Source organism: Typopeltis vanoorti, chromosome 5, assembly GCF_054136105.1.
Source record: "Typopeltis vanoorti isolate ZY-2024b chromosome 5, IOZ_Tvanoo_1.0, whole genome shotgun sequence".
In the NCBI taxonomy this organism is placed as follows: Eukaryota; Metazoa; Arthropoda; class Arachnida; order Uropygi; family Thelyphonidae; genus Typopeltis; species Typopeltis vanoorti.
This window is the reverse complement of record NC_143553.1, coordinates 76,551,118-76,576,199: the sequence shown is the minus strand read 5'-3', so window position 1 is coordinate 76,576,199 and position 25,082 is coordinate 76,551,118. Positions and strand designations below refer to the sequence as shown.

The window sequence follows — 25,082 nt, the reverse complement described above, 5'->3', positions numbered from 1 at the left end:
CACTTTGCCACATTAAATTGACATCCGTTTTCCCTAGCCCAGTCCTCCAATCTATCCAAATCATCCTGCAAAATTTTGACATCCTATGCGCTCACAATTGCTCTACCCAACTTTGCATCATCAGAAAACAAGTGAATCACTTCCTCTCAGATCCTTTCCTATATCATTGATGAACAAATTGAAAAGTAGTGGTCCAAGAACAGAACCCTGCGGCACACCACTAGTCACAAGCAGTCTTTTGAAACTCAACTCCTGAATAAACCACTCTCTGGTATCTCTTCATCAACCACCCTCCTATCCATCTCACCAACCCTATATCCATCCCCATCTGCTCCAGTTTACTGATTAGAGTTCCATGTGGTATCCTGTCAAAGGCCTTGGCAAAGTCCAGTAGAATCACTGTAAACCCATTACCCTTATCCAGTTCAGCTGTCACTGTGTTATAAAACGTGAGCAAGTTACTGAGGCATGATCTACCCTTCACAAAACCATGTTCTCCCCCATACAATATTCCATTTTCATCTATCCAATCCTGTATTCCTTTCTTGACTAATTTCTCCGAGACCTTGACAACGATTCCTGATATGCTCATCGGTCGGTAATTTACAACAGCAGTCTTGGAACCTCCTTTATGCAGTGGAACTATTTTCCCCTCCTTCCACCCCCTCGGGACTAACCCAGACCCGAGATTCAAATTAAACAAAATGGTCCAGGGAACTGACAGTTCTTTAGCAGCTTCACGTACGACACGAACTGGTATACCATCCAATCCCCCAGATGTATTGAGGTTTTGCAATAGACTACTCACCTCCACTTCATTCACCACAATTTCCGTTTAATCTATTGATTCATTCATTTCTGCAATGTCACCACCTGGATGATATACTCTTGCAAAGTGCTCGCTCAGTAATTCAAACTATATCAACTGATTCAGTTACCTCCCTACCATCGGCATTCTTTAAAATCATTCTGCCATATACATTTTTTCTTTTACTCGCAACATATCGAAAAAACTGTTTAGGATTCTCTTTAGACTGCATGGCCAATGTGCTTTCGTAATCCTTTTTTGCTTTTCTTACCACACTCGTCACCCTTCTGGCCTGCGCTTTATACCGTTCATGTGCCTGCCGGTCACCTTTCTCCTTAAATTCCCTCCATAGTTGTTTCTTTTTTTGCAGCTCAATCTTAATGGTGTTATTCATCCATTTAACCCCTATTTGGATTTATTATTCGGACTCTAGGTATACAGTCAGCCATTGCTTCATGCAAACACTTCTTAACCGCCTCCCATGCACTATCAACTTCTAGCTCTTGCAGTTTTACATGCCATGGGACTGAACCAATTAAAATCCTAAGCTTGTCATACTTATCAGCCTGATAATTCCACATGTACCCTGTCTTAATTGTAAATTCCACACCTTTAGCCACCTCCAAAGTCAAGACTCTATGATCACTCTCACCAATTGGTGGCAATGTGGTCATATTAGTTACAGCCAAATCCTCAGATGCAGTTACTAGGTCAAGCACTCTCTTACCCCTAGTATTTTCCATTACATGCTGTCGCAGATAGTTATCCCTTAATAACCGCATAAAATCCAATTCCTTCCTCCCGTGTGTCCTCTCCTCACTCCAATCAATGCAACCATAGTTGAAATCTCCCAGAATAATCACCCTCCTTCCAATCATTTCTTCTATTTGTTTGTGCATACTGTCACCACCATCTTTTCCATCACCTGATTTATAGCAGCACCCAATTGTATATTTTGTTCTGTTAGCCACAATCTCACACCAAATGGCCTCAAATGTGCTCTTTTCTCTATCCTGCAATTCAACTTCTATTCTCCTTGGCTGCAGCTCATCAGCTATCATCAACAATACTCCTCCCCCCATTTTATTCTCCCTGTCATTCCTGAACACACTATACCCATCACATTCAATCCCACTAGCTATATCATCTACAGTTAGCCATGTTTCACTAATGCCAATAACCTGTGGTCTGGAAGTGCAAACCAAAGCCAAAAATTCTTCCTTCTTGTTCCTAATACTCCTAGCATTAGTGTACATGAATTGCAGACCCCCCGTTAGCCCCATCCCTACCTTGATGTCTTATACTAACTATCCCATTCTGATTTGTTGTCCTTATTCACTTGGGCATATTATACTCATTGATACACTCAACTGCCTCCCTGAGGTCTGCATATCTACTTCCCCCCCCCCCCTTAATAAATCTAGTTTCCCTTATTCTGCACATCCACTTCATTCAACATTTTTTCAAGTCTCCTTACACCGAATCCATTCAAATGCAAACCATCCATCTTATATAGATCCTTTCGCCCATCAAACTCACTCCACACGTCCACAAATTCCACACCACTTGTCATGCATAACCCACGCATAAAGTCATTTGCAATTATGGCCCTCCTTCTGAACACTTCACTGTCGTACCACGGCAAAAGACTAATCATCCTAACTCTCTCACTCTTTTCTTTTGCTACCTCAAACAATTCATTCAGGTCCTCTATCATTTCCATTTTATCTCCTTTGAAATCATTCGTACCTGCCACAACTATCATTTCTTTCACCCTTTCCTGTTGTTCTCTAATAGACTCACTCACGTCTTTGATGGTCGCACCAGGTTGGTACGATTTTGTCAAATTCTGTACTAACACACCTCGTACTAGCGAATCTCCATATAGCACTCGCTCCTGCATTTTGTTTATGTTCACAAACATACTCTTATTTTTCCTATCATACTTTTTATTATTGGCTGGTACACTCGGTAGACATTTGTGCACACGCTCTAACTGCCGTTTTGCTCTTTGTATCGCTCCGCTCAACAACGCAATCTCACTCATTGCATCTATCTCATCTTTTTCATTAACTGTTAAACCATTAATTTCCTCTGTATTAATACCATCATTCACACTTTCTACATTCACGCCCTCACAGTTCTCTGGTGCAACCTTGCAATTTCTTATCATGTCGCTATTATCTTCATTCTGAAATTTGACAAAACTATCACACTCATGACCTGAAATACACTTTAATTCCTCATTTTCCTTACATTTTCTACACACATTCACTCCATTATCATCATCTAGCCATACTCCAACCGCTCTCCACAAAACGTATATTTTGCAAATAGTACACCGAATAAACTCCTTTATATTAAAGTTATTTAACAAAGATGGCGAACCATTATTACTAGCCACCATTTTCCTTTTAAGGGAGCCATGTGCTCGCTTCTATCATATTTTATCAAATTATTAATTGAAACACCAAAAACACACAAACAGACACATTAAGATATGCAAAGCAAACAAAAGTACGTAACATTCAACAAAATTGTCAACGATAACTTAAAATAACACTCATCTTATCAGGAGCTCTCAACAAACACTACAGACAACGAATCCCTCTAGCGGCAGCTTCCAAAAATTTTCTTAAAAGTTTCTCTTTTCCAAGGAAAATAAATTTATTCTTTCAGTACAGGAATCAATTTAGGAACAGTTGGCACTTTTTTCTCGACCGTGTAAAATTCGTTTACACAGTCGAGTAAAAATGTATCTATGAATGATTATAACATCTACATCAAAATCATTCAAAGCTATGTTTTTAATGGTTTTATTTCTCTAGCAGTTTTTAGGAGATTTAAATTTTGTATTATCTTTACCTTTTGATTCCCAATGAATTCTTTTAACGGCCAACTTCAGTACACCCACAATTTCACTTGCACATTTTGTGGCCTGAGAAATTGGAACAAATGAGTCTTCTAACAGTTCAGTTTTGCATAATGTCAGCACATTATGCAATATTTTTTTGTAAAGACTACTGAAAGGTTTAACATCAGAATTTGTTGATGGTACTGGATCCATCATACAAATAAATACAAAAAAAAAATCGATGCAAAGAACCAAGTTAGTACAGCGACAGACAAGCACATGATTTTGCATGTTGGTAACAAATTTGTACATCCCTTATTTCTTTCTCCCTTTCAATATGAATTGACTTCTTGGCACTCTGCCAGATACGGTTCTCTCAACTGTGGGCAGACTGTATCTGGCAACTGGCATTTGTTTTACTATTCTATCACCAAAATGGAAGAGCTTTTGATTTTTTAAGTATGTTTTGCATTCCTTTGAAGATATCACTCACATTGCACGGAGAAGGAGTGACATCTGCAGAGACCAAACAGGATTGTTCGCTTTAGGCCTCCAGTAAGCATGATGGTAGTGTTTTCAGTGGGTGATTGTCATCTACCACCTAGTGGAGTTTATTAGGTATTTCCTCCATCTGGGAAGGTATTCTGTTGGATTGTGATAGAGTGGAATTTTAGGAACTCCTATCTTATCACAATCTAACATGTGCTTCCAAACAAAAAAAAAAGTAATATAAATACAGGTGATTGCCTCTGAGTATAAAATTATTGCTATGTAAATATATCCAGCAAATTTTACTATGAGAAATTAAATAAGTGTGTATTTAGTACCATTCACAAATGAGTTAAAATCAATAATGAAAGTGTAAACCTTTAGCAGAATTTTATAAAGTAATATGTATTAATAGATATAGAATGTTAGCACAAATTCAACATGAGGGGGGAAGTGAAGTCCAAAGGTCACAGAGCAGTGACACGAGGGAGCGGCTTGCCCCAAGCAAACAGCGTTACGTCAAGAAACATGCGATAGCAGAGAAGGCTGGATGCTGTGACATAAGGCCACGTGAGTGTGTTGGCTGGACATTGCGAAATGCGAGAAACGCCGAAAAAAAGAAGGAAATATAAGGGTCATGCACCCCTGGAAAAAGGCTTTTTGTTCCTGGATCTCTTAGTGTTCGTCTCGCGGTGGTGAAGGGTGGCAGTGCCTCCATACCGGAGGATTCCGATAAAGGCAGCAGCGGAACTTGGCAGTCGTATCTCCGTGGAAGAAATAAGCCCAGTAGTCCATAGAAAGCCAGATTGACGCAAGTGGACATTAAGGAGAGGCAGATTCCGGTAGACCATTGACGCGATACAGAACCAAAGGGCAGATAAGTAGACTTTATTTGTATTCCACTGAATGTGAATGAGAGATTTGTGCAACTTTGACAAAACAGAAAAGGGAACAGTAATGATATTGATTAAGACTGTGTTGCTATTGTTTAGAGAGGATTGCCTTAAATCTTACTATCTGCCACTGTGATAAAGTTTCTTAATATGTTATAAGAAATTACGACTATGTCTAGAGTGAGGGATTGCTAAATTATAAAGAGATTGTAAAAGATATAAATGCTATCTTGTGTGGTTTGACAGAACTACTGAGAAATAGAAATATTGTGATAATCATGCATGATTAAGGTATTTAAGAGTATAAATAAGACTCTTACTTTAGAGAATTACAGCAAAATCAGTTAAGTATATTTGTAATATTGTAATATTTTAACTCTATCCTGATGGTCAGGAACTCCCTTAAGATGGGAATTAAGCTAATAGTATTGAATGTACATATTTTTGATATATAAACACCTTGCTTTTGTATCTAACTAAGACTATCTGTGATTTCTGGAATCCGATGCACCTCTTATAAAAATAATACGAACCTATGCGGGAGACTAGAAAGAAGTAAAGTTTGGCCACCTCTGCAAAGTTGCTAGGTATCATTTAAGTACTGTCCTGAGATCACCTCTTGATTGATAATATTGTTAATCTAATAGCGCTGAGTGGCACAGCAAAATATAAATTTTCTTGGCATTTTACGAGAGGTAGATCTCAGACACTCTGATACTCTGGTGTTGCCTCGATCTCGAGGAGATTCCATTGTCCCTCAGAGGTACTTCGTGATACCCGTATGGAATTTTAATGGGGAACTGACCCAAAGACTAAAGAATAGTTATAGTAGTAGAACGTCGACAGAACAATTCCTTTGCAGGAGGAATGCTTACTGGACATGGAAGACATAGTCACTTTTGTAGAAACAAGCCATGTCACAAGAAAGCAGGGTCAACAAGGATAGACTGTAGATAGTATGTCACCTATCCATGAGTGTTCTATGGGAAAAGAAATCAACAGTAGATTGTAATCCAAATTCCCCCTCCCCCAGAGGACAAACATCCTTAAATTACTAGGAAGGGTCACTAGTGAGAAAGAGATCTAGTGTTTGGAGAGTGGTTAGGGTAATCTTTATTTGGTAAGTAGGTGAATAATTTGTGTGTGATCTGCACAGTTGGAAAAAATGAGAGCCAGTTAAAGTTGTGATCATTAAAATCTCCAACATAACCTCACTATTAGGAAAGTTTGAGAAAATTATCATCAGAAAGTTCAGAATGGTTGATGGCACTAAGAAGATAATTTATTTATTTATTCATGTGGGATTCTCCCTTTCCTCATCCATCCCTTAGACTGGTTGAGCCCTCTTAATGAGGGATTAGATATGTATTTTATGACTAGATCCATATGCATTCATGGGCTGGTTTGCCTTTTCCCAGGGATGAAAATACCCTCTACCTTTGTATGAGACCGGCTAACTCACCTTTAGTCAAAAGAGACCAGATAAAGGTTCTTCATGGCCATGGATGGGAATCGAACCAGGTCTTTCTGATCAAAGGGCTTTGTTTATACCAACAACTACAGAGGCTCTTAAGAAGATGATATAATGAGTAAGGCACTCCTTATTTTTGAAGTTTATTTTTTTCCTGAGACACCCTTTCATTTTGTTCTATATAATAAGTAAAAAATTCCAAAAAAAATTTAACAAATTCATTGAATGTTTCGAAGTTGTGATGGCATGTCAAAATTTGCGTACTGGAATAGTATAATAATTGAACTGCAATATGCATATAGAATAGAAAGAAAATTGCTGAAGACCTAAAAATGGATTTAAAGCAGATGTCCTTTTAACCACTGACTAGATGGTAGAATGCTGAAGGATATTGCAGGAAAAGAAATTGTTGACCACCTTGCAATTCTCATTTCAGATGGAGTTGATTAGCAGCTTGGTGTTCTGAAACTCCTGTCGTGAAGAGGTAGCATGAGCAGTTTTTGATACAGCAATTGAATGGGATATCCATGACTAGGTTAAATGCATGTGCTTTAACATTACCTCTACCAACACTGGGTCGATATATATAGAGCCTGCATCTATTTCAAATGAAATACAGAGAGAGAGAGAGACCTGTTGTGCTGTCTTGCCATATTCTTGAAATAGTCTGGAATCCATAGTACTGCTCTCAATTGGACTTTCCACAGCTCCAGAAATACTTCTATTTAAGAGTTTCAAAAATTGTAGACAGGCTTAGGACTGTTCCAGCTTTCAGACTAGTGTGATGGATGAAAAAATCTACAGCAGCTCTCGCTGACAAGAATGCCTGCAAGATGATTGCCTTCCCCAGCTATTTCGACCAAGAGACTATTATAGGGAACTCCTTGATATTTTCTTGGAACGCTAAAGGAATAAACTTCAAAGCTTCTGCTGGACTTCACCATTGCAGGTGGATGTCAAATGATAGCTACGAACATCTGGATGCTCAGTAGTCAGTTCAAATTAACAAAAGAGGAGGAGGAAGGAATTAATCTTGAACATCTGCATATTCACTGCTAGACTCTGTGTTAAAGCCTGGTTCCAAGCTCCATCTGCTATGTCTGCCTCTTAAAATGACCTGCAGTTCCTGAAGGACATTTACTTGTACAAGGAAGTAAATGAAGCAGTTTCAAATACTACACGTAAAAAATTCCTACAGCACCATATATGCTCTAGGAAATAAGAAAAATTAGCAAATATGATCAATTCCCCTGAAACCTTTCAGAGGAATTGATTATATTTTCTATTTTTGATGATAGGGACTATGCAAGAAATTTGTCGAAGCTTTGAAGAAGTCCAGAAAAGACAGTCCAACAAAACAAGCTACGCTTGCTACAGTGGATCCAACAGTAATCATTTCTTTGGAACCGGAAGACTTTGTGACCTCAAACACTCTGTATTTCTTCACCATTACTGAACTTTCCACTGATTTCCTGAACAAGAATGCTGCTGACTGGAACAAATACAAGTCATTCCAGTCATTAAAAAACAAGTTCAATGCATGAGAATTGTCAATGATATTGCAGAAAGAGGCATGGCCTTGATGAACACATACAACAAACTGCACACCAACGATGAATACTAGAAAGTTTCTTTTGTCAGTCATGACTACAAGAACATGTACTTTGACTGCAAGAAAGCAACACTGCTAAAATAATAACAGCAATGAAACCAGTAAATTTAATAATTTGTAAACTTTGTATTAATCTGTTTGAATAATAGTTTCATTTTGTCATTACCTCTTTAACTAAAGTTAAAGAGGTAATGACAAATTTAAATCTTTAAAGGGGGATCTTTAAAAAATAAATATTAAAAGAGGTACTCCTAAATGAAAGTAGGCTATATTAGCCATTAAAATAATAGTTTATTTTAGAGGAGTAACATGGAAATTTTCCCAGAAATAATACCTATAAATGTTAAAAATTACTAATTAAATAAAAAGTTTAAAATTTTCACTTTGGTCACTGAACTAGATTTTTAAAATAAAAAAAAAAGTCAAATTACAAAATTTTATGGGGAGTAAATTAAAAACTAATTGTCGCAATCCCTGAATCTACTCGAAATCATTTCAAATTTTAAGTTTTTTTTTCTTGCATTGTTTTCAAGAAAACAATGAGCAGGTGCCTCATATGAAATTCAAAACATTTAAAATTTGATATTTTTAAGGAGTACTCTAATAATGGAACATAGATTTTTTTTTTATCCAAAGAAGATCAAATTAAAGACATTCCAAGTTGGAAACTCAGACATGGTAGCAGATATATGCCAAAGTGCCACCTTTGAGATACAGGGTGTTCGGGATAAATTTGACAGTTTCGTAAGGAAAAAGAAAATCTTCTTTGTATCTATTAAATTTAATGAATTGACAAACAAACATTACAGGCAGAGTTAATTACAATACTATCAACAAGATTTACTCAAAATAACCACCATTAGCATCGATCACAGCTTCAATTCTGCTTCGGAACCTCGAACAAGCTGATGCTACAGTCTCCCTGGGAAGGGTCGCAAAAACTGTTTTAATTTTATCCATTAACTGGGCTTTTGTATTACTGGAAGTGCGATTGGTGTCTTTTTCAACTGCGCCCCATACAAAATAATCCATGGGGTTAAGGTCTGGGGAGTTTGGAGGCCAAACATTTGGACTGGTGAAGTCGTAGAAATTTTCAGACAACCATTTTTGACTTTTCCCAGAGGTGTGGCAAGGGGCCGAATCCTGCTGCCATACATACGGCCTACCATTGGCTACCCTTGTTATCCAGGGCTTGACTACAGTTAGCAACTCCACGAACAAAGCCCGAATTCCAATGCCAGGGTTCTTCAACACCTGTTCCTGCAGATTTGCGAGGAATTCTGCTGTACGAACGCAATCAGATCGTCTGCTAGGGATCTTTCTTCTTGCTACATCCTCGTAGTCACCATTGCAAGTCTCTAGTTCATGCCTGATTGTTTTTACTGTATTCAGGGAGCATTGGGCAGCAGTCGTAATATCCTTATTTTGATGGCGGGCACGAATCATCATGATGCAAGTTATTCTCTTCCATGATTCAGGTGGGTTCCAGCTATCCATCCTTTCTGACATCTTGTATATGAATGAAGAAGGGTCCAAACTTTTAAATGAAGAGAAGTGTGTGTTAATACATGTAACTTACGGAAAAATATAATTAATTATAAATATGTCAAATTTATCCCGAACACCCTGTAGAAACAATATAATTGGGAAAACTAAGGTGGGTAGTGCTTTATGAAGCTGGAATTTGAGTTAGGAAAAGTAGATGTGGTTTTGCAGATTGTAGATGGAAACGAATATTGTTGTTGGAACTAAGACCACGAAGCGAATCTGGAATGTTTTGGGAGTTTTGCCTCATTACGTGCATGCCATCTATTTTTATTTGTTTGACTTCCATGATTTTTTAAGTTGAAATTGGGAGGGACAAGGAATATACAATGATTGATTCTTTATGAAGTTGTACACATGGAAAAATTTAACTCATCTCTGCAGATTGTGACCACACAATGCTGCCCACATGCCTCTAATTGGACTCCCTCCACTTTGCTATGTCTGTGTGTGGAGAGAGTCTGGTAAGACTATTCTCTAGATGACCTGGATGCTTCCTATAGCATTACCAACTTGCAGAATAATGTTTTCAAGCTGTATCCTTGAAAAGAAGAAATGTTAGGTCATTCCATGTTGTCTGATCAAAGACAACATGGAAATTAATCTACCATCTAACGATGGTAGATTAATGAAGAAGGTGTATGTGCTACAATTTGGCCCCTGCCTATATTGGTTCACTCCTAGATAGCTTCCTCTATTCTGATGGACATGGATATATTGGGGATATATCCATGGCTCCTAACAGGACTAAGGAAAAGAAAAGGCAGTTTTGCTGATTAATTTAATGTCCTGTTACAACTTGAACTTCTTGAACAGGTTGGTCAAATGCTCTGAACTTCCTAAAGATGCATTTTGAAAACTTATCTTGCTTCAATATGAAAAAAAAAGCTAAGCTCTTTTTGGCAATGGAGAAAACCCTTTTTTAATGACCAGGCTTAACAGTTGAATTTAATGAGGTTTAAAATGAAGGATATTAATTAACATCCCTTTGAAAACAGATAGTGAAAAATTGACTAAAGGCTTGTTTAGGGCCAAGATGGTATATAATTTAAAGTGGTGGGCACAAGATAGAAACAAGTGCAGAAAATACACGAAGATAGATAAGAATTTTAAAACCAATGACAAAAATGTTAAAACTGAAAAGATGAATTTGTAAACTTTGGATTTTGAAAAAAAAAAAACAGAATAAGAAACCTATTATATACAGCAAGTCAGCAACAAACATGACAGGTACTGGCCGTTTCATTACATTAAAATGCCATCAGATGAATAAAGCAGAAGACTAACCGCGGGTCCACCATGTATAAGCCTTTTTGTGTTAAGAAGAGTTTTTGGTTCAAGAGTATTCAAGAATCGAGCTGGTTGGAGAATACAGGGGAGCAATTTTTATTTTGTTTTGTTTAATTGCCATGAAAGGGATAGTAAATAGCGTCTTTTTTTTTGTGTGTTTATGGCACATTGGATGATCTTATTGCTAGCAATTCACTCATCCACCACTTTAAATTGCATACTGTCTTGGCCCTAAAAAGTCTTTAGCCAAGTTTTCACTATCTTTACTTTCAAGACACAGGTATATTAATTAATATCCTTCATTTTAAACCTTATTAAGTTCAACTATTAAGCCTAGTCATTAAAAAAGGGTCCGCACAGTTAGCCTAGTGGCTTTGCGCTTCGCAACCATATGCCTGGGGAAGGAGTGTCCTAGGTTCAATTTCTGTCAACGATGTGAGGAGCTCAAGGATCTTCCTCAGCCATAGCCAAGTTAGCCAGTCTTGGGCATGGACAGCAGGGTTTTTCGTCCCAGTTTATCTGGTGTTTTTCATCCTGCAAGCAGGCAAACTGGTCCGAGGATACACACGGATTACAGTCAATAATACTGACCGAGCCATAGGTCTGATTCATCAGCCTATGCCGGTTCCGGAGCCCGGATAAAATTTGGGGGGGACTAGATGGTACCGTGAACTCCCGTAAAAAGGGGGAATGCTGTATCATTACACAGAATTTATTTATTTATTATTAAAAAAGGGTCTTCTCCATCACCCAAAATAGCTTTACTTTTCTTTCATATTGTAAACATTTTAGGAGCAGTATGATTTTCAGTAATCTAAAGTATTATCTTGCTTCTTTTAAATAGAACCACAGAAGAATACCATCGACCTTGCATTTCATTTATTTATTATTATTATTATTATTTTTTTATGATCATTAACTTCCTGGTTGTTTCCTTCTCTACATAGTGTCAATGCCATGCTGACCGATTAGACAGTACAGTAATACTATGCCCAGGAGCATGCCAAGGGTATTTGCTGTCTGGGTGCAAACTTTTATCAGCCGCATTGTATAATCCAAATTAGATATTAGCTACATAAAATAAATATTTAATATTTGTTTCTTGCCGCCCTATTAATGTTGCCACCCGGGTGCAGTGCACCCTTTGCACCCTCGGGTTGGCGTGGCCCTGACTATGCCTTTTGACGTTTCACTTTACAATAGCCACTCATGACAATTTTCAGTTATGTCCAGTGCCCATTTATATGATGCCACATTCACTCATGATGGCTTTAGCAACTTGATGCTGCTGGAATCAACCAATACACAGTTTTTGTAGGCTGTTTGTTTGCAATGTTGTTGATCACTCCAGTTTATTTTTTGGTGTTTCACTGTGAATTATAAACTGTTTATAACTATTTTATTTTATTGTTAATAATGGTTGATAAAAATCAAAACTGTTGCTTCCAGTGAAAAGATGTTGCATAAAGCTATTACATTAGATACTATGATTAAAATGATTACATTTATTAATGATGGTAAATTACATACTAAGCTAGGCAGACTAAACTTATTTCACACTGTTGTTGGATATAGTTGTTAAAAACAAAGTTTTCAGTGAAATAAAAACTGGTACACCATTTAATACTGCAGTTATCCATATGTGACAATCTTATTTTATTGAAGAAACAAAAAAAAAACTTAATTGTTATAGATTGATGACAAAACTGGTAGGCATTTTACCTTAAGGCAAAATGTTCAGAATATCTTTTTTGTTTATAAAAATTATTCACATTTTTTTTTTGTTTTATCTGATGTAAATAAATGTTTTATTTATTTTTTTCACCCTATTTTTAGAACGATTTCAGATTTATAGTTTTGTTAAAACTATAAAATTTGAAATAATTCTAAAAATAGCAAACTGCAAAAATTTACATTAATAAATATCTGTACTCTTTTATTTTTTGGTTTGATTTGCACATGCATCCCCCAATTTTTCTTAATTTCTTATGAAAAATTAGCTCTTGATTTATGTATCTTTAAGTTGTGATGTTTTTTAGAAATGAATCATGTTGGAGGTTTAATGGAATATTTACAGTGCTAGGAAAGGATTAAAATTGATTTTAATGCTTCCAATATTTCGTCTGTCACTGAAACATCTTTAGGGATTACAAAAAAAACTGTTGTAACACATTCAACAACTAAGTGAAACATGTGGGTGACTCTAAAGTCCTATCTAGGTGGTGTGCCCTCTATGGGCATTTGTAGGCTGTCTAGGATGTAAGGTGGGATCTCTGATATTTAATTCTTTCTTTTCTTTCTGATAATGTTTCCCAAATTTTGGGAAGTTTTATGCAACCGTATTTATTTAAATTCGGTTAATTTCAGACTGCTGCCACAGAATCTAAAAACTGTCTTTCTTTTTTGAATTTACTATGGTGGAGCTAGTTTTTTTCCAGGTGATCCTGTGGGATATATCCACAGCACTTAAGCCTCAATGCACGGATTCAGAAATGACTCTACTATGTAAATCAGTAATGGCTGTGTCAGTTTTATTCATTTTAACTGAATTGCTAAAGACAGTCAGTTCTTAACTCATTTCCACAAAAAAAAATTCATAGAGATAACAAATGGTAACTAGCTGTTTGAAGTATAAACAAAGAGAGAAACTTCAGGTTCTACCAGCCTGAGTAGTTAGTGTATCCACTCACCACACTATGGATGTTTTCTGGCTGTTCCCCCTTGCTTATTGGAGACTTGAAGTGAGTTGATCAAGTTTCATATTTGATCTCTAGAAACACTTATTTTTGTAAATGAACAAGAATTTACTCCCACACAGTCAAACTAAGCCCTTACTTAGTAAACAGCTACAACAATTATCTTTTAGTTCTATATTGAGAATGTGAATTAATTACTTTATTCATAAATAAATTAATGACATACATTTGGAGATTTATTGAAATTTAATTTTCACTTTATTGGAGATTGCAGTTGACTTAGTGACTTTAACTGTAATTTGAACCATTAACAAATAGATATGATTATCTTTGTTTAATATATAGCTTAGTATGATCTTCTTCCTCTTTATAGCACTTTTATCCCGCTTAGATGCACGGTCCTCTGTGATTCTGACTGCAGAAAAACCCCAACTGGCTTGTCGCAGAGTCTGACATTGGGGGAGACAATGTTTTTTTACTGTTGAAGTGTGTTTGCAGGGCCAGTTTGTCTTTTCTGGGGGACAAAAAAACCCCAAGTTTCTGTGTGAAAAAATCCCCTAACCCCATATGAGGTTGGCTAACTCACCTTTAGTTGAAAGAGACCAGATAATGGTTTTACTCACATCTTTGGACAGGAATTGAACCCAGGTCTTTCCATCTATACTGACTGAGTTATGGAGGCTCTAGTTTAATATAATATATCTTCTTTTCTTCTCTTCTTGAGTATTCTGCAATTGAGCAGGTTCTTCTCTTAGTAGCAAAAACTTTCCTTCCACTCTCCTCTGTTCTGAGGCTTCTCTTTCAAGGTTGTGTACCTGTCTCCATTCAACATGTCATCTAACATTGTTTTCCTTACTCTTCCTCTGGGTCTTTTTCCATCTATTTTTTTCCTTTGATGGCATCTCTGATGATTCCATTCCCTCTCAGAATATGTCCGATCCAGTTTCCCTTTCTTCTTTTTATCCTCCTTAACAGACTTTTTTCTTCTTCTACTCTTTTAAGACCTCTTCATTAGTTATTTTATCTGTCCATTTGATTTTTTCCATCCTTCTTCAAATCCACATCTCAAAGCTTTCCAAAATCTTACTTTCTTCAATGTCCAAGTTTCAGCTGCATAGAGGGCAACACTCCACACATAACATTTTATTAGTCTTTTCTTTAGGTTTCTATCCATTTTACTTCTGAATAAATTCCATTTTCTATTAATGACATCTCTTCCCATCGCTATTCTTGCTTTTATGTAACTTTTACATCTTCCATCACTGCTAATCACACTTCCTAGATATTTAAATGTCTTTACTTGATTCAATTTTTCCTCATTTATTCTGATATCCATATTTGCCTCTTTCCTTACTATTTTCAATACCTTTGTCTTATGTTAATTTTCATTCCATAATTGATACAGGATTCAAGTAATCTGTTCGACAGATGTTGCAGTCCTGCAGTATTTGATAATAATACCTTGTCATTTGCGTATCAATCTCTGTCTACCTCCAATCTTTATTCCTTCTTCCGAATTCTCCAGTGCCTCTTTTAATGTTGCTTCGGAATACATGTTGAACAAAATTGGTGATAGGGAACAGCCTTGTCGTACTTCTCGTCCAATGATACCTGGTTGTGTTGTACCATATTTCTCTCTCACCATGGCAGTTTGTCCCATTTATAGTGAAATAATTAGCCTTCTGTCTTTCCAATCTTTTCCATTACTTTCACTATCTTATTCCATTTTACAAAGTCAAAAGCTTTTTCAAAATCTTAATAACAGATATTAACTTCTTTATTCACTTCCAGACTTCTTTCACTTACTATTCTTGACAGTCCAATCGCATCTTTTGTTCCCCTACCCTTCCTTAAACCAAACTGATCTTCTCCAAGAAATTCTTCACCTTAGGTGCAATTCTTCATGTTAAGATTCTCATAAGTATTTTTGATGTATGGGAACTGAGGCTTATTGTTCTAAAATCCTTGCAGTTCAATGCATTACTTTTTTTTAGTATAGGTATAAATATTAAGGTCATAAAATCTTTTGGTAATTCTCCTTTGTTATATATTAAATTTATTATTTTGGTTATTTCTTCAGTTCCTTTCTTCTGAAGTTGTTTCAGGAATTCTGCAGGTATTTCATCTAATACCCAGGTTCGAATCCTGGTCACAGCAGTTTTCTTTTTACTGGATAAGGGTAATGGGTTTACAATGATACTGATTACAATGGACCTTGCTTAGGCCTTTGACAGGATACCACATGGAATTCTAATCAGTAAACTGCAGCATATGGGGATGGATATAGGGTTGGTGAGATGGATAGGAGGGTGTTTGATGGACAGATATCAGAGAGTAGTTTATTCAGGAGTAGAGTCCAAAAGACAGCCTGTGACTAGTGGTGTACCACAGGTTTCTGTTCTCAGACCACTACTAATTAATTTGTTCATTAGCAATATAGGAAAGGATCTGATAGGAACTGTTCATTTGTTTGCTGATGATGCAAAGTTGGGTAGAGCAATAGTGAATGCACATGATGTCAAAATTTTGCAGGATGATTTGGATAGATTGGAGGACTGGGCTAAGGAGAATGGATGTCAATTTAATGTGGTAAAGTGTAAGGCTTTGTATTTTTGGGTGAAAAGATTAGCAGCAGTATACCACATTGGTGGAACTGTACTCCAGTAGATTGACGAGGCCAGGGATTTGGGAGTATTGGTGGATAGGGAGTTGAAGTTTAGGAGGCACATTGCAAAAGTGGCTAAATGAGCTCATCAAATCACTTGGTTACTGAAGAATACTTTGATGAGCAGAGACAAGCAAGTTATTGTTCCTCTGTATCGAACCTTTATAAAACCCCATCTTGACTACTGTGCCCAGATCTGGGTGCCAGGGTTTCTTCTTGATGGGGAGGAGGTGGGGAAGATCCAGAGGCGAGTGACCAAGATGATAGCAGGTCTATGGAATGAACCTTATGAGAACAGGTTGAAGATTTGTGGGTTGCAGAAATTGGTTGATAGATGGAAAAGGGGTGTATGATTGAGGCATTCAAATTACTGAAGGGTTTCTATAAGATTAATTCGGAGGATATTTTTCAGAACAGGACTGGTAGTGGGAGGACTAGGGACCATACATGGAAGCTGGGCAAGAATGTGGTTAGCAGGGGTGTTAGAGCTAGGTTTTTTACTTGGAGAGTGGTGAATGAGTGGAATAAGCTGCCAGAGTCTGTTGTGGGTGCCATGACTGTGAATGAGTTCAAGGCAAAGTATGATAGATACTGTATGGATGTTGAATAGTTGTTCTTGACATGATGTTTAGGGCCTCCCTTGATGAGCCTAAGGGCTCCTTGGAGTTTCCCGTAATAATAATAATCTATTCCTTCTGCCTTTCCACATTTTAATTCTTTATTGGCCATTTCTACTTCTGTCTTCAAAATCTCTGGGCCTAGATCATCTTCATTTACTTCTTTATATTTTCTGATGGCAACTCATTTGGTCTATTTTCCTTGTCATATAGATCTTCAGTGTATTCCTTCTATCTCATTAGGATTTTATCTTCTTCAGTTATGATTTCTCCATTCTTATTTTCTTTGCCTCTTATTCAAATTCCATTTCTCTTATGATTCATGCTTCTTGCTTTTTCATACAAAACCTTCCCAATCTCATAATTTTTAATTTCTTCACATTGTTTTTTAAGCCAATCTTCTCTACTTCTTTCTGCTTCCCTTCTCAATTTGTCATTCAGGGTTCTATATTGTATTTTCCCTTCTGGGGTGCCTTTATTTTTCCATTTTTTTCTTTCTTCCATTAGAGAAATCACCTTATTAGTTATCCAAGGTTTTTTTTATTCTTTTATCTCTTACATATCCAATTTCTTCTTCTGCATTCTTCTTTATTTTCTCTTTAACTCGTTCCCATTTCTTTTCTGGATCTTCAGTTTTGACAAAACTTTTTTCCTCTAATTCTTTCTCCAATCTATTTCCAAATTCCTTGGTCTTTTTCAATTTCTCTAAGTTCCATTTTTTCCTTTTCATAGCTTCTTTTATTTTCTTTCGTTTCGCATTTATTTCTATGAATAGTGGGTTGTGGTCAGAGTAAATATCAGCTCCAGGATACTTGCATGCATTTTTTACACTATTCTTGTATCTTTGCTTTACTATAATGTAATCAATTTGATACGTTTCCGTATCTCCTGGTTTTTTCCATGTGTATAGTTTCTCTTAGATTTTTTAAACCAAGTATTCGTAATTATTAGCTTATTTTCTTTACAGAATTCCACTAACCTTTCCCCTCTCTCAATTCTATTACCTAGTCCGTATCTTCCTACTACACTCCCATCCTCTTCTTCTCCCACAGCTCCATTCTAGTCTCCTATTATAGTCAGGTAGTCTTTTCTTTTTTCTTCCTTAATTAGTTCTTGTAATTGTTTGTACATCTCCTCATCTGAATGGTCACTTGTTGGCATATATACCTGCATTATGTCCACCAGTTCAGCCTTCAATTTTACCACCATAATCCTGTCATTCAGACATTTTATGCTAATGATACTCTTTGCTGTTCTTTTATTAAAAACAAGTGCAACTCCTTTTTATCTCCACCTGGGTAAATTACTCTTACTTAATCACTATAAAAATCACCTATTCCTTCCCATCTGACTTCACAGAGCCCTATGCATATATCAATTTTTCCTTTGTCCGTTTCTTGTTTGAGATTTTCTAATTTTCCACATCTGTTCTCATGTTCTCATGCAAATTGCAACATGGAATGTTCTCACATTCCATGTTGCAATTTTGATTCTCCGACGATCTTTCATTTTCAGTTTGTTTATAATATATAATAATAATAATAGTTTAATGAAATTTTTTTTAAATTGTAAATCTCACCTATGAAAGGTTGTTAGTCTATAGTACATTAGTATTAATATCATGGGTAGGCCAAGGACTGTATATTTTGGAAACCCTGCTCTAGAGACCAAATATGGAACTTTTTCAATCCATTTCAAGCCTTTACTAAGCAGGATGGTGGTCTGACATTGGACAGCAAAATTCACCCACCATCTAAAGCCATTCAGAAAACAACTATGCCAGAGTAGTATTCCCCCCCCCCTCACCGAGAGTGATGGTTGGAGATCAGATTTTTTGGACATAAGCTTTTATACTCTAGGCTATATCACTTGATGAGTAAAATCTAATGTCTGCTTACAGTTAAAGTGACACTAAGATACACGATTATATTGATATATAAAGCTTGCTTTTCACTCTGCCTCCTACACTGTGTTCTGTATCACACTCATGTCATGAATTGGTGATGAAGTAAAGCAGAAAATCAAAAACAAAAATCCATCTTTCTAACAAGGATGATAACTGGTATTTTTCAAGAGATATAGAGGACAATGTTTAAAGAAGCATGATTACTCGATCCCTGCAAGTTGACATATTTGATACTGGTGGCAAAGTGCAGTTATCATACATTCATTTCCTTAATGAAAACAAAATAATTACAGATTTTTATGCTGTAGGGAACTCTCAGAAACAGTTTGGGATATATCTGATACTTTGACTTTTAGCTTAGAATATTTTGACTTTCATGGAAGTATACAGAAATTTGTATTGATGGTTGAGGTGTATCAAGCAAGCACTTCATCTTGGCTTTTAAATCAATCATATGATATTGACCGTTTCCTCCTCAGGCAAGCCTAAGCCTTTTGGAAAAATATTAAACAGCAGTTAGTTTTGAAATAGACTTCTTTAGACTCATTGGAAATTAATGAATTGGAATATAAACGTTTGAACATGAATGCTCAGTGAAATTTCACCTTAATGATATTTGCAAGAAATGTCACGCTCAGGTTTTTCATTAACATTTTATGAATTTGTAAGGAAATAGTTATGTTATTGTCAAAAGAGTAAAACCATACTAAATATACACCCATGAAAAGATAATACTAAAATTAGCTGTCAGAATTTCTTTATACAGTTTTTGAAGATACTTAAGTTATTGTGAATAAGTTTTTCACATCTTAGCCTGTTGGATTACAAACTCTGCTTTCCAGCCTACAGGCTGTGGGTTAGAGTTCCAGCGTGTATTAGATGTGAATGCCATTAGGTGGGCTAACTTTAGGTGAGTTCTGTGAAACCACAATCCTATTTATTGGCACCTGAAGTGGTTTGAAAAAATACCATTTGGTATTTATTAGCATGGCTTCTGGATGATCTGATCTTTAGCCAGTCCACAGTAATAATGTAATATATATTTATAATTTTTCATGGATGGCATTATGAGGGGGGAAGGGATGGAAATGACGATTTGAAAAGTGCTCTGAACTCAATGGGAAAAAAAAAAAAGATTGAGGAACCTCTATGCTACACAGTTTTCATTTGAGAGATAGGTATAGATCAGGATGTATTATGGAGAATATCTTCACAGCCTGCATTTAAAAGATGTTCTACATCATGCGTGAAGATTGCTGAAGTACCTCCATTGATACATGTTACAGTGAAATGTATGCTACATAGGCTTTGTGCTGTATTGTAACCAAACTGATTTCTTTGTAAAATACTATCAACAAAAGAGATGATTTAGACTAGTGTATGTGGTATTACAAATCTAAATTAGGCAAAACAGTTTGAAATGATAGCACATATGCCAAAATTGTCTTTACTGTGCTAATCGGTTAGTGAGATAATAAATTGTCACTGCAGAAGAATGATATTCCATTGTTGATTTCAACCAAATGCCAGAGTGATCAGTTTAATCAACACCGGGATGATGGCACCAGTGGATTCAATGCTCAGCTGCCAATTCCCCTTTTTTTTTTTTAAATAGATGATATTCTCTGATCATCTATGTATTTTTTTTTTTATGTTGAGAAAATAATTTAAAATGACAGTTGGTTTCACTTAATATAGTGATGGCTATTTTGTCTTTGAATTACAAATATATTTATTAATGCTTTAGTAATTATGTTTATTTTGCAGTTGAGTTTAACGATGTATACTTTTCACAGAAAAATTACTGGGAAAAGTTCCTGAAGGAAAGAGGTGTATATGGTGCCTTTGGTTGCCATCCCCATATGGCTCAGAATTATAATTTGGAAGCAGAACAACACCTGACGTTGGCTTTAAAATATCCTAGTGTTGTTGCTTTAGGAGAGATTGGTCTGGATTATTCTAGTAGGTAAGTTCTGTTTCTAGCATCCTTTCCTTCATGCTTACATGGTGATCAGAATTGATTATAAAAATTATGGAAACAACTATCGTGTTAGAGTAGAACTTCAGTTTAATATGAACCAAAATAACCACTCGATGTTTCATACTTGCACATTAAAACAACGCCAAAATTTGAATGCTAATCATACAAATCTAACTAATCAGGATATCTCTTCCCTGGCAAGTAACTCTAACAGTGAACAACAAATAAGTGAGACAGGGAGCAACCAACCACATACAGGCAATATTCATGTGATCAACCTATCTAGCCACACCCTAAATAATGGTGAACTTGCATTGCTTAATAAAGGCTTAAACTTTGCAGTAGCACCTAGAACTTTTAATAAACTGGATGTTATATACCACATAGAGGCATTAAGTCTCTTCCAAACAATATAGCTGATTAAATTTGTTTAGAAATCAGCAGTGTTTTGAATAAAAAGAAAACCATATGTAGCAGTCTTACAAAAAAAGAACTAGCAGCAGTAAAGTCATTAAAAACTAATCAGGGTATAATTGCAACAAAATCGGACAAAGGTAATCTTACTTATCACAGAGTATCCTCTATGGGACAAATATAGCTCATAAGCATGCACAATTGTTATAAGAACGTTAACACAGTTAATTCTCTTCCATTACATTTACTTCTTAATTAAGGCTATTTCAGATATTGTATCAAGCATCCCGAGAATCAGATAACATTAATAAAACAAGTCCTTCCTAAAACAAAACATTCAGTTCACATATAGCTGCCAGTTAACAATTAGCCTCTTTCTTTCTATTTATGATTTCTAGACACGATCGTATCGCATACTGCAAAAACAAAATGAGGGCTTACTTGTTTGCAATTTTCCCAGAGGAAAGTTCAATTCCTTAATGATACATATGGACACATCTATCAGGTCAAATCCTCTATAGTCTTCCTTTCGAATTATGCACTGGAGTTCTACCATGGCTCTCTGCAGCCTAGAGCGAGCACACTACAAAAGTACATCAGGCATCGGTGGCAGGAAAAACAACCATCCTTCTACTCCGGAAGGAGCCCTCATAGGTGCTGCTCTAAAGTCCAGGAAAGGTCAGCCACAGGTCGAAAAAAGCCCTGAACCACATGCTGTATTGCCCTTTTATTCAAATCACAGTTCTTTGTTCTCAATTCGGAACATTCCAGGATTAGCCATGAGCAATGAATGAACCCATGTCATCACAGGCCGTTTGACCTTACGACCTTTGTGGTGCTCGGCGCTAATCCGACTTATGTCTTTTTTAAGCTCTGATTAACATTTGTATAGTGCAGGTGCACTTTTAACAGCATATACATCTTTACAATTCTTTTATTATTGCAACTACATAGTTACATTCTTATATTTTATTATTCTAGACAAAAAATTTAATTGTAAAATAATTAGCGAAAATTCATTAAACTTATTTCTCACGATATTTTACACTATCGTAATATCCTGTACATCGCTTGAGGATATCTATCAAGAATTTGATGATGATGAACTTCAGAAAGCCATCTTAAACCTGAAAGAAAATAGCTAAAGATTTTAGAATGATCAATCTCAGCAGAAAAATAGAAAATAGTAGCTGTTAAATATCAAGATCCATCTAGAACTAAAATAGTAATATAATGAATTTTGGAACAAGTTAATTATATTATTTAGGATGCATGATTTACTGTGAAAATAAAAAGGACATAAATATGAAAAACAAAATACTTTTTAAAAATAACAGATCTAATAAATTCTCTACTTAAATCTACAAAGATAGACAAAAGTTTATAATACATACTAACCATATCAGCACTGCTTTAGGGAAATGAATTTTGCTTAATAAAACAAAAAGATAATGATTAATATTTGAAATGACCCAAAAAAAGTGAAAAGATAATGAAAGAATTAAATCAAGAAGCAATACAAATAGAGAAGGTAAAGAAATATAAAGATAAATATATATTTAGGGTTAAGTGTTTATGCTCATAATTACATTTAATGGAATGAATGCAGCAAAGAGAAATAATTAAACAACAGGATTAATATTTCATCTTCTCTGTTACATAGACATCTTCAGGAATACAATACAGTTGTGCCTCGCAATTCGACACTAATCAGTCGCTGAACTAATGTCGAATTGCGGGACAATGTTTCCCATATAAGTCTATTGAAAATAAATTAATTTGTTTAGTTAAGATAAAAAGCCAAACAGCTAGTTTTCTGGCAACTTAATATAGAAATTAAGTGGATAAAAATCCTATGTTGTTATATAGCCAGTAAGTGAAACTCAAGATCGAGAACTACGATCTATGAGTTTCATGCCGAAAAAACTATCGGCGAAAGCAATTCGTAGGCAAAGGTGGAGCAGGCTCCCTCACTATTCTTGATATTCTCTCATAATGTAAAACACAGCTCCTAGGAGATGTAATACTGTCATTACATTATGAGGAGAGGTCACTACCCAGACCGGTTTCAACCTTTTTTGAGGTCTCATCAGTGAGTAGGTAGACCTGGAAGATATCAAAGCTTAGTGAAAAGAACTTACATACCTTCACTATACGAATGCCATAAAGGTGTAATTATATTTATATAGTTAAGATAAAAAGCCAAATGGCTAGTTTTCTGGCAACTTAATATAGAAATTAAGTGGATAAAAATCCTATGTTGTTATATAGCCAGTAAGTGAAACTCAAGATCGAGAACTACGATCTATGAGTTTCATGCCAAAAAAACTATCGGCGAAGGCAATTCGTAGGCAGAGGTGGAGCAAAAGCTTTGCTCCACCTTTGATTTTTATCCACTTAATTTCTATGAATTGCCTTTGCCGATAGTTTTTTCGGCATGAAACTCATAGATCGTAGTTCTTGATCTTGAGTTTCACTTACTGGCTATATAACAACATAGGATTTTTATCCACTTAATTTCTAGATTAATTTGTTGTCAGACCCCCACTCCACTCCCCCTAATGGGGGAGAAATACACCATATTATTTACTTTACTTTATGTATTTTACTATTTTTTTATAACACGCTAAATTACAAAATACACTATTGTATATATCTGAGATACATGCAATCTATTGAGCCTTAGATGTTGGAAGGATGTCATCTTTATCCTGTTCTACCTCTTTTTGTCTCCTCTTAGGTTGAACAGGGATGAGGAACTGATCAAGGGTGGACTGTCCCTCTCTCTCTTTTTCATGATGGTTTTGAAGTGATGCATGATGATGTTGTTGTTGAACAAGTCTGTCATTCTACTCACATCAACAGTGTTGGGGGTGCCATTCCAAACAAACAGACTGCACCTTCTCCCAATGGAATAAAACTTCTTTAATCGCAGCTACCCTTTCCCCCCTCCCTTCCTCTTCTCTCTCTCTCTCTCTCCTTTGTTTGCTGTTTGCTGAGAGTTCTGAGTTCTTCCACGGTCAGTTCATCATAGTGATCCTCTACAAGCTCTTCTACATCAGCCTCATCAATCTCTTCTATACCAAGATTCTCTGCCGTCGAAATGATCTCTCACATGGCTGCAGCTGCTTGGTCTGCACTGTCCTCATCCTGAGAAAAATTAGGAACGAGTTTCTTCCATGATGCACGAAGGGTTTTCTGTGTCACTCTAGCCCAGGCAGTTTTAATAAAGGAAATGGCATGGAGAATGTTGAACTCTTGTCTTCCAACAGTGTCTTGTCAGAAAAGCAAGTCACGTCGAAAAGCGTTGGTATAAAGTTTTTTAAAACACTCGATCATTTCTTGATCCATGGGTTGGATCAGTGACGTCGTATTTGGAGGCAAGAACTGGACTTTGATGAAGTCAAAGTCAATTTCAAGAATGTCCTCTAAGTCTTGAGGGTGAGCACTAGCATTGTCAAGGATCCGCAGTGCTTTCAAAAGCAAATTGTTGTCAGTGAGGAACTTCTTCATGCTCGGGGCAACAAACACCTCAAAAATCCAGTCTTTGAAAACTTGCTGGTCTACCCAGGCTTTTGCATTGGATTTCCACATCACTGGCACTGGCAGTTTGGATTGATGATTTTCTTTCCAAAACACCGAGGATTTTCTGAGTGGTAGACCAGAAGTGGCTTTAGTTTAAAGTCTCTGCTTGCATTTGCTGCCAATAATAAGGTAAGGCTATCTTTCATAGGCTTATATCCTGGGAGCTTCACTTCTTGCATGATGTAAGTTTGATTTGGCAAGTGCTTTCAAAATAACCCAGTTTCATCCCCTTTAAAAATTTGCTGTAGCAGGTAGC

At 36.2% G+C, this 25,082-nt stretch overlaps 1 protein-coding gene across 1 annotated transcript in view; it reads left to right on the top strand.

The window, feature by feature from the left end:
* The window catches only part of LOC150106556 (uncharacterized), a 95,172-nt gene that overhangs the window by 34,411 nt on the left and 35,679 nt on the right, over window positions 1-25,082 (top strand). The window contains exon 3 of the mRNA XM_090393204.1: window positions 20,643-20,812. Coding sequence (XP_090249330.1) covers window positions 20,643-20,812 — 170 coding nt within the window. The remainder of the gene's footprint in view (window positions 1-20,642; window positions 20,813-25,082) is intronic.